This window comes from Erythrolamprus reginae, chromosome Z, assembly GCF_031021105.1.
Source record: "Erythrolamprus reginae isolate rEryReg1 chromosome Z, rEryReg1.hap1, whole genome shotgun sequence".
In the NCBI taxonomy this organism is placed as follows: domain Eukaryota; kingdom Metazoa; phylum Chordata; class Lepidosauria; order Squamata; family Dipsadidae; genus Erythrolamprus; species Erythrolamprus reginae.
The window spans coordinates 63,916,163-63,926,692 of record NC_091963.1 but is presented as its reverse complement, the minus strand read 5'-3'; the positions used below and the strand labels follow the sequence as shown (position 1 = coordinate 63,926,692).

Sequence of the window (10,530 nt, the reverse complement as noted above, 5' to 3'; positions counted from 1 at the left end):
CGGAATTCCTCGCTTGGCTTAGCTGAAACAAGGTATTCACGTGTGCACAGTGGACGTCTCCGAAGACGATACAAGAGTCCAAAGGTTTTTTTTGGAGTGCTGATGTCAGCTCTCCCGCAGCTTCGCGAGTCGGCTTCATCGGCTTCAGCGGTCAATGTCAGCTGCCGGCATGTTGGGGCCTAAGATAGGAAGAAGCAGCCGTACCATATATCATCTGAGGAAAGGCCTGTGTTCGCCCCTGGTTAGCGGCCTCGGCTCCTTTCTCGATCCCCAGGCCTTCCCTCAACTCTTGCGACTTCCCTCCTGTTCTCGCAGCTTCAGGAAGCTGCAGCAGGAAAACTGCCTCCATCCAGGTAGCGGATTTTTAACATTCTTCGTTCAGTTAAGGCATTGCCAAATATTGTGATACGTTATCATAAGGCTCTACATCACAGCAGAGAAAGCGTCCAAGAGAAACCCCATTTCGGAACCTTTCATTTGCAATACGAAATTGAAGCAATTCATGAAAAAAGTTAGTTGTTTGGTCGCCAAAGACATAAATGACTCGATAGCACATAATCAAATTCAAACGAAATCATAACTGTTGCAAATTTTGGGGAAGTTCAGAAAATACGAACCCAAATTTCCAAAATGTGTGTCGGGACTAGTCCCTTGTCAGCAAAAGATAGGATTTCTGTTTAAAAAGTCAGGGTTCTCTTTGCTTACTTTTTGTGGGTTGTGACCTGAAATGTGTGTTGAGTGTCTGGATGTATTAAATAGAAAATAATGCTTACAGTTGCTATCTAAAAACCTACTTTAAGTATTATTTCCAACTAAATTATATTAAATAGTGTGTAGAATGACTTAAATATTTATTGCAAGAAAATAATTAAATTATTAACAAAGGTTTATGCCCAGTTAACTCACAGCAGATCGCTAATATTAATAGATATAAAGTGAAGGAAATAATTGGCTATACAATATTTGGTTGGAAGACTGTTAATGAGATTCAGATCATGTTTATACTAATCTGTGAAGTTGGAGAAAATCTGAAAAAAAGGCAGTGGCAAACCATTTGTAAGATGTGTCCATGGACTTATGGGACTTTGAAATAATTAGGAGCTGATTTTGGCTTGTGGGAATCTTTATAACACTGCACTTTATAATAGAGATTGACATTTTCAACATAACTTGTTTATTAATTTTTGTTCCGACTTTTCCTCTAGGAATTTAAGTAAGTTACTTATAGGTCTCCATTTCATCTCTTTCCTGAACTTAGGCTGGGGCTTCTCTTGGAGACAAGGAATGATTGATAATGGATTTAAGTTAGTGGTTACCAATGTTGCAGTTAAACTGATTCATTTTTCACTGATCAGAAATTTGCCTTATTAAGTCAGAAAATTGGTTTATCTAAACTGATACTCCAGCAGAATCAGAAAAACTGGCATTCCCTGTCACCAGCTATATGGGTTGAACTTGAGGGGCCAGAACAAGGAATCGCTGTAAGGTAGTGACTGCTGGTTGCTTGTGAGTGGCCTACCCCTCAGTTTCTGTCATATCTACCTCTCCCCGTCACGACCATAATGCTCTGTCCCTCATGCTCCTCAGAGATCCCCTCTCCAACCTCACCAGCCTCCTCTTCCGGCAGGCCGCATACATTCACATCATGCCTGGGGGGGTTACAGTTGGATCCCCACCTGTTTTTGTAAATTCTCTCACTGTGTGTGTGTGTGTGTGTGTGTGTGTGTACCGGCCTTCACCCCTGGCGATCTCATTCTGACTAACCAGTCAGTCATCCCATTCCTTACTTCATTTCACCCATTTCCCACATATATACATCCAGTCATTCAGTATAAAACCACTATAAAAAAAACATAGCTAATTGATGTAAAAAGACCTATAAAAGTATAAAAAAATAAAAACAATTCCCCATGCCCACCAAGGTCAATGATATGATATAAATTGTCCTTTTTTGTGGTCTAATAATATGTGTAAATACAAAGGCTGGGAGAGGAATGTGTCCCATTAAATGGTCAGGTTTCCTTCAAGGGAAACTCTAGTAAAAATTGTGTCAACTAAAGAGATAGTCAAAATCATACAATCCCACTGAGTTTTGTTAAATCAGTCAGTTTTGTTTCTAGATAATAATCTCATCAATAATAGACACAAACCTGAAAAAAATAAAAGAATCCCCCACCAGCATCCTTCTCCCTTGCATCTGAAATCACAATGTAGGCTGAAGTTTTTGGCAAGCAAAAGTCCATTGGTGTGATGGTCACCATCTGGAATGATCCTAACCTCGACAGTTGGGTGTTAGTTCTCATTGCCCAAGAGTCCAAATTCAGTCCTTCTCTCTCTGTTATATATCATAACCGGAACTCTGAAATAACTTTATTGACTTAACAAGGACCTACAGAGAAGGCACAAACTAGAACTGAACAGCAAAGCAGAAACTGAATAAGAATGCCTCAGCTGAGCCTGACAGCTTTTTATATTGGCTGTCAGGCGTGGCAGCCAATCCAGGCTCCAGAAACTCCCGCTCACGGAACTGGCCAATTAGGAGCAACCCTGGCTGTTGGTAAGGATAGAACACTCTCCATGCCTGGTTGCTGTTTGGCCAGCCCCTTGGCTCCATTCCCCCCATTATTGTTTGAGTTGGCTAGCTCACTCCTCTCCAACGGTCACCACCTCTGGCCTCACCCTCCACACTCCATGCATTCTCTTTAGAGTTGTTCAGGTTGCTGCTGCTATTGCTGTTTTCGTCTCCCATTTCTCACCAGCCAGTTCTGATGCTGCTTATTGCGTGCTTGCAAGTTACAGTTGCTTAGATATTATTTTCAGTCGCTTGGCTATTGTTTTCCGGCAACTTTGCTGTTCAATAGGGACAATAGGGAGGCGCTTGCTGTTTCTTTATCACTGCCACTGTTTCTTTACTGCTTCTGCTCCCTGCACAGCTGCCATTTTGTGTCTTTCTCCTTGCTTTCTCGTTTCCAGCCTACTCGACGAAGTTAGAGAAATGCTGCCTGCTGCTGATTGATCTGACCCCAACCTCCAGTCCTCAAATGAGAAGGAACCCTGGCCACTGTTCCCTCTAATCTGCGCTATGTGCCATAGTGCAGGAGATTTGAGAGCTCGGTGCATGAATTTTAAATTCTGGTGCCGATGTCTCAAACTTCCTTTTCCCCCGGGCCGGGGGCCGGAAAAATTTGGAAGGTGCAAAGAAGAAAGCTCAACTTCTGGTCTCGCAACTTTTTGCTGAGGGCGCGAAGAGCAAAAAGTTCCGAGACCGGAAGCTGAGCTTCCTTCCTCGCGCCTTCCAAATTTTCCCAGCCACCTTGTTCCTCTGTAGAAAGCTTTTATCTGCGACGCCACTATGAGCCACTGATGGCGGGTGGAGGGGGGGAGAAACAGGAGGAGGGGGAGGGAGAAGTCATTCCTGCTCCAAGATAGTTGATGAGGAGATGCCACTCCTCTATTCCTGGAGCAGCAGCTGCCGTGATGACAACAACAACGGCGCCGTGGCAGCTGCTGACGCTGAGAGCCCCAAGCCCGCTCTCAAGCATCAATGCCAGGTTTCGGCTGAGGAGAGCTGTGCAGCGGGAGCAGGAGCCGGCGGGGAGGCAGATGTGGCAGGGAGGCAGACGCAGCGCCTTTGCTGGTAAGGGCTGTCGAAGAGGCCCTGAAGGGGGACAGGGCGGTCCCTGCCGCCTGTATCAGCCGTGAGGCGGGAGAAGGCTGGAGTTGCACGGAAAGCGGCACTCGCTGGTGAGGCCTGGTCTGTGAGGAGCCGCCGCTGTTGCCGCACCAACGGCAGCTGCTGTGGGGGCAGAGCCAAGGGGAGGGCGTGGAGGCCGTGCCTGCTGGAGAAGCGGAGAGAAAGAAAGAAAAGGGAAAGAGAAGGGAAAGAGAGGGAGGGAAAGAGAAGTGGAGAGGAAGGAAAGGAAGGAAGAGAGAGAAAATGGGGGGAGAAAGAGGGAAAGAAAAAGGGAGGAAGAGGTAGGAAGGAAGAGAGAAATTTAAAGGGAGGGAGGGAGGAAGAGAGAAAGAAAGAGAGTGAGAGGGAGGGAAAGAGGGAAGAGAAGGAGAGAGGAAGGAAGAGAGAGAAAGAAAAATATGGAAGGAAGAGAGAAGGAAAGGAAGGGAAAGAGAGAGAGAGAGAGAAAATCAAAATCTAGTTTGAAACTAACTCAAATGTTTAAGTGGCATTTTGATACTTAGCAGAGTTGCCCCATTCTGACTCAAGGTCACTGTTATAGACACACAGTATTTTATTTTAAAATTCTCTAGGGCAAAATATGGTGGGTTTTTTAAAAACCAAAATATCTTTACTGCAAATTAAGATCAGCAAAACAATATCAATCATCCAATTTCTTAATATACTTTAATTTTCATGTCTCTCAGCTGCGTAAAAACTGGTAGTTTTTAATTAAAAAGAAGAATAACAAATATCAAAAGAAAAACACAGGCTACTGAAAAACAACATGGTTTCTTCCCTTTGGCAAGAGTGGTGGAAATTTGAGGAGGGATGTTTGATTATTAAATATGGATTGACTGGAATGATGATAAAAGATATATTTAGATGTTGTTTAATATTAGGATGTATTAATTCGTAAAATTGGATTAGAATTTTAGAACTACAGTGATACCTTGTCTTATAAATCCCTTGTCATACAAACTTTTCGAGATACAAACCCGGGGTTTAAGATATTTTTGCCTCTTCTTCTAAACTATTTTCACCTTACAAACACTGGGATGCCCCGCCTCCAGACTTCTGTTGCCAGCGAAGCTCCCGTTTTTGTGCTGCTGGGATTTCCCTGAGGCTCCCCTCCATGGGAAACACCACCTCTGGACTTCCGTGTTTTTGCGATGCTGCAAGGGTATCCCAGCAGTGCAAAAACGGGCGCTTTGCTGGCAACGGAAATCCGGAGGTGGGGTTTCCATATTTTTGCGATGCTGCAATTTCTCTGAGGCTCCCCTCACTGGGAAACTCCACCTCCAGACTTCCATTGCCAGCGAAGCAGCCGTTTTTGTGCTGCTGGGATTCCCCTGCTGGGATTTCCCTGCAGCATCACGGAAGTCCGGAGGTGGGGTTTCCCATGGAGGGGAGCCTCAGGGAAATCCCAGCAGTGCAAAAACGGGCACTTTGGCTGGCAAAAGGGGTGAATTTTGGGCTTGCACGCATTAATCGCTTTTCCATTGATTCCTATGGGAAACATTGTTTGGTCTTACAAAATTGTCACCTTACAAACCTCGTCCCGGAACCAATTAAGTTCGTAAGATGAGGTATCACTGTATATATAATTACATAGGTAAAATTAAGATACATAGGATAAATAAGGGGTTTATGATATGTAGCGTATGATTTTATGACTTTGCATTATGAATTTAAAATATACTTGGAAATGTAGAAGATTGATGAAAGTTAATAATAGTAAATGCTAAGTGTCTGAAAATTAATTGAGCTTGGAAATATTGAATGAAATTATAGAAAAGTAAATATGGAAATATATTAATTGATGCATTGGTGTTCAGATATATTTTCATAGTATTATTAGATTACTATAATACTATGATAAATATTTAAGAAATTAAGATTTTAAAGCATGGATTTATTAATAGCTGTGGTTTGGGTTTTGCTGGTTGTTTTAGTTTTAATAGTAATAGATTTTGGTTTTGTTTTATTATTAATTTCTTTTAATAAAAAAGAAGGGATTTTTTTTTGCCTAATTAGGAAAAAGTTGTATAAAGGTTTTTTGTTTCTTTTAAGAAGAATGTATAAGAAGGAGTAGGCATGATGGCCTATCTGGATTTATAAGAGGATAATGATATTAATTGGAATATAAAACAACAGAATAGCATAGTGGGAAGGGACCTTATTCTGCTCCAGCACCGAGCCCCAAATAATTACACAATAAATTGTCTTGGGTGACATCTGTGAAAAAAATCAGGCATGAAAATGTATCTGTCTGTCTGTCTGTCTGTCTGTCTATCTGCCGAAACGTGGCCTCCAGGAAGGATGTCTTCGTGACGTCAAAGCTCCGCCCATGGAATTCCCTATTGGGATTCCCCACCTCCTTTCCAGCCTCCAGATCGGCCGAAAACGCCACCGCCGATCGCAAAAACGGTGCTCCGCTGAGTGGCGCCGCCCGGCTGTAACCTTCTGAAACAGCCGGGGGCTTCTTGGTGGCCTCCCGAACCCGAACTTTTGCCGAACTTCCGGGTTCGGGTTCGGGAGAACGTCAAGAAGCCCCCCTGCTGTTTAAGAAGGTGACAGGCGGTGCGGCGGTGCTTCTCGGCGGCCTCCTGAACCCGAAAAGTTCGGGTTCGGGAGAATGCTGAGAAGCCCCCCAGCTGTTTTAAAAGGTGACAGGCGGGCAGCGGCGCCCAGCAGAGCTCCATTTTGCGATCTGTGGTGGGTTCGTAAGGCGAAAAAAGTTTGTAAGAAGAGGCAAAAATTTTCTGAGCCCTGGGTTCGTATCTTGAAGTGTTCGTATCACGAGGGGTTCGTATCACGAGATACCACTGTACTGAGTACATATGCATGCTTTTCAGAGGTCCAATATTGTTTTATGTACAATCCTTGTTTCATTGATTGCACATAATACTGTAATTATCTGAGATTGTCGCTTTGAGGTTTTCATGAGATGTACCCCATAATCATCACAATTATAACAAATCATGGCTTGAACTATCTTACCTTGAACATAATGAGTCTCTCTCATATATTACTTTTCACCTTTTAAGTTGCATTACTGAAACAAATGAACTTTTGCACGATGTTCTAATTTTTTGAGTTTTACCTGTATGCTTAAAGAATATTGGCATTAAATGGAACATTGAAATAATGAATGCGTACTTTAAAACAAGCATATACAGTGGAACCCCGACATAAGAGCTGCTCTACTTAAGAGCAACTCGAGATAAGAGCTGGGAGGGGAGAGATATTTTTGTTCTACTTACAAGCCCAAATTCGAGATACAAGCGCCAAGGAGCTCTCTCCTGAAGCCAAACGCTAACTTCCGCGTTCGGCTTCAGGAGACAGCTGCGAAGCGGCGCGCGTGTTTTAAAAGGTTGCAGCCGGCCTGGGGGGCTCGGGGGGGGGCTTGCAGCTTTCTTTCTTGCTCTTTTTCTTTCTCTCTTTTACCTTCCCTTCCTCTATTTCTTCTTTTCTTTCTCCTTCCCACCTTCTTCCCTCCCTCCCTCCCTTCACTCATTCCTCTCTTACTCTCCCCTTTCATAAGTTTCCTTGCTTCCTTCCTCTGTTCCTGTCCCTTCCCCCTTTCTTTCTTTCTTTCTTTCTTTCTTTCTTTCTTTCTTTCTTTCTTTCTTTCTTTCTTTCTTTCTTTCTTGCTCTTTTTCTTTCTCTCTTTTACCTTCCCTTCCTCTATTTCTTCTTTTCTTTCTCCTTCCCACCTTCTTCCCTCCCTCCCTCCCTTCACTCATTCCTCTCTTACTCTCCCCTTTCATAAGTTTCCTTGCTTCCTTCCTCTGTTCCTGTCCCTTCCCTCTTTCCTTCCTTCCTTCCCACCCTCCGTCCATTCATTCACCCATTCCTCTCTTGATCGCTTAAAGCCGGTCCCTGGTGCAAAAAGGGTTGGGGACCTCTGTCCTACAGGATTGGGTGGCAGAGAAGTTGAACATATGTAAATTTAAAAGTTTAAGAAAGTTTACAAGTTAAGTGAAAGAAACTTCATTATTCATTTATATGTACATGTACATTTCTTCATTAAAAACATGTCTTTCTGCATAATTTAGACTAACTTTGTGAGTTTTTTGAGGGCTGGAACCAATTAAAATTATTTACATTAATTCCTATGGGGAAAAGTCGTTCGAGATAAGAGCTGCTCGACTTAAGAGCCCAGGTCCGGAACGAATTAAACTCGTATCTCGAGGTACCACTGTACAGTGATACCTTGTCTTACGAACTTAATTGGTTCTGGGATGAGGTTCGTAAGGTGAAAAGTTCGTAAGATGAAACAATAATTCCCATAGGAATCAATGGAAAAGCCAATAATGCGTGCAAGCTGAAAACTCACCCCTTTTGCCTCATTACTGCCGGCATTCAGATCGTTCGGGGGTGGGTAGAGGAGGGGGGAGACAGGGGGGGAGAGAGACAATGCAGGCTGCCCGGAGGGAACCTCGTGGGTGGATTGGGTGGACAGTTACTGTCCGGCTGCAATGACTCGAAGGGAAGGGAGGGAAACACACGGGCCGTTTGTGCATCTTCTCGAATTTTTTGTATCTGGGAGGCCCGACTGGGGGTTCTAGGATTGTCTTGGGAGAGACCGGCAGCGGTTGGGGAAAGGTTGGGGAAGCCCTTGCCGGATTCGCGCTGCGCCGCCACCTTCAACTTCAAGCAGAAACCTCTCTCTCTTCTTCCTCCCCCTCCTCTTCCTCCTCCTCCCGTATTCTGCCTCCCTTCCAGCCACATTCGCCTTCCTCCACCACCAGCGGCATCCAACTCCTCCTCTTCTCGCTTCTTTACAAGATGAAAGCTGGGCGGCAGCATGGAGGTTGGAGGCGGCGGGTGTGTGTGGAACAGGTCCACAGGAGAACTGGGGGGAGCTGCGGTGCCTAGACACCTGCCTGCAGCAAAGGCACCTCGCGACCACCACCTTTGCCCCCAGAGGAAGGACCCCAGCCCACGCCTGCTGCTTGCTCTCCTGGGGGGCTGCCTCCTGCCTGCCCCGGCTCTTCTGCTGGCCACGGGCGATGGGTAGGACAGAGGGGCGGGTTTAAGTCTCCTTCGGCGGCTGGGGAGCTGCCCGGCTTTGTCTTTTGGCTGGGAGGGCAGGTGAAGCGCTGGACCTCCTGCCTTTCCCCCAGCCAAAAACCCAAATGTCTCCGCCGCAGGAGGCTCCCCCGCCCCTCGCCCCCGTCCCATGCCCGTGGCCAGCAGAAGAGTGCTCTTGCCCGGCGGGAGGCAAAGCACTGGGGTGGGAGTTGTCAGGACACCCCCACCCCAGCGCTTCGCTTCCCATCGGGCAAAAGCGCTCGGGAGGCCACGGGTGAGGGGCAGGGAGGATCGGGAGGCTAAGTCTCCTGCAGCGGGTGCTGTGGTGGGGACCTTTGGGTTTGTGGCTGGGGGGGAAGGTGAAGCGCTGGGGTGGGGGGTGTCAGGACGGACCTCCTGCCTCCCCCCCAGCCAAAAACCCAAAGCGGCCTCCCGAACCCGAACTTTCGTTGAGAAGCCCCGCCGCCCGGCTGTCACCTTTTGAAACAGCCGGGGGGCTTCTCGGTGGCCTCCTGAACCCCGAACCCGGAAGTTCGGGTTTGGCGTTCGGGTTCAGGAGGACGCTGGGAAGCCCCCCGGCTGTTTGAAAAAGCGACAGCCGGGCGGCGGGGCTTCTCGGCGGCGGCGGCGGCGGGTTCGTAAGAAGGAAAAAGTTCGTAAGAAGAGGAAAAAATTTCTGAACCCCGGGTTTGTATCTCAGGTTGTTCGTAAGACGAGGGGTTCGTATCATGAGGTACCACTGTATATTAATTAACTAGGATTACATAAATTTGATTAATGTAACAAATATGATTAATATTATTATCACTATTTGTATCAAAATGAACTGTGCCCAGAGGCCACACTGTTCATGTATGGATATTGATTAAAATTTAAAAATAAAAATCCAATAAAACATTTTAAAAATTGCTAGTGATTTTTCTGCTTTTGGTCTTTGCAGAAATTTGCTCTTTGTGATGTATGTTTAGAAGTTACAAATTATGCTAATTAAGGTGAACATTTCTTCTAAAATATGACATCAGCCTGATAATGAATTGATTATAAGAGCATTTGTCTATTCATAACTAGGTGCTGATACAGTGAAGCCACTTGATGGTGTGAGAATTCTTGATTTAACAAGGTTTGTACTGCTTTGGATATAGTTCAAATAATTATTAAACCGCCTCGTCCAAAGTCTTTGACAAAAATGTTAACATTTTTAGGGGAGAGACAATAAGATTGTAATTATTTGTTGAAAGAAGGCAGGAAATAATGTATTTTGATGGGTTTTTGTCTTTTTCCTCCTTTTTCCTATTTTTTCCCCTTGCTCTTTTTTTTTTACTTTCCCTCCTTTATTTTTGGATCTGTGTTTTATTTTTGAGAAAATTCTTAATAAATTTTTAAAAATAGTAATATTTTTGTTATTTGCTGGATTGCTTAAGTTAGTTTGAATGGATGTGTTCCATTCCCTTAAATGTTGCCATTTAACGAGTCCTTACCAATGTATCTTGTTGGCTGCTGCAGGCCTTTGGAACAACCTCCCAGCTGAGCTCCCAGAGATTTCTAATGTGGAGGGCTCTGGGGACCTGATACTTTCCCAAGTATTTTGCTTGGACAGAACATTACACATTCAAAGAGCCATTTGGAACCACAGAAAAGAAAACTGGGAGCCACAAAACCTGGGTGAACATGCCAACTCAACATCACTCCCACCCTGCCATGCGTATCCAGGTTTTGTGGCTCCTAATGTTTTCTATGGGAAATGGGTCTCTCTCCATCTCCCTCTTTCTTTTTCTTTCTTTCTTTCTTTCTTTCTTTCTTTCTTTCTTTCTTTCTTT

At 44.9% G+C, this 10,530-nt stretch overlaps 1 protein-coding gene across 3 annotated transcripts in view; it reads left to right on the top strand.

The window, feature by feature from the left end:
* The first annotated feature begins 9 nt into the window (after nucleotides 1–9).
* Nucleotides 10–10,530, top strand: part of SUGCT (succinyl-CoA:glutarate-CoA transferase) — a 417,742-nt gene continuing 407,221 nt past the window's right edge. For 2 of the 3 annotated variants that reach the window (XM_070727743.1, XM_070727744.1), the window contains exons 1-2: nucleotides 25–353; nucleotides 9,782–9,833. In XM_070727743.1, the coding sequence (XP_070583844.1) occupies nucleotides 155–353; nucleotides 9,782–9,833 (251 nt within the window). In that variant the 5' untranslated portion in view covers nucleotides 25–154. Of the gene's footprint in view, nucleotides 354–9,781; nucleotides 9,834–10,530 lie in introns of all 3 variants that reach the window. The other variant, XM_070727742.1, reaches the window with a different exon arrangement.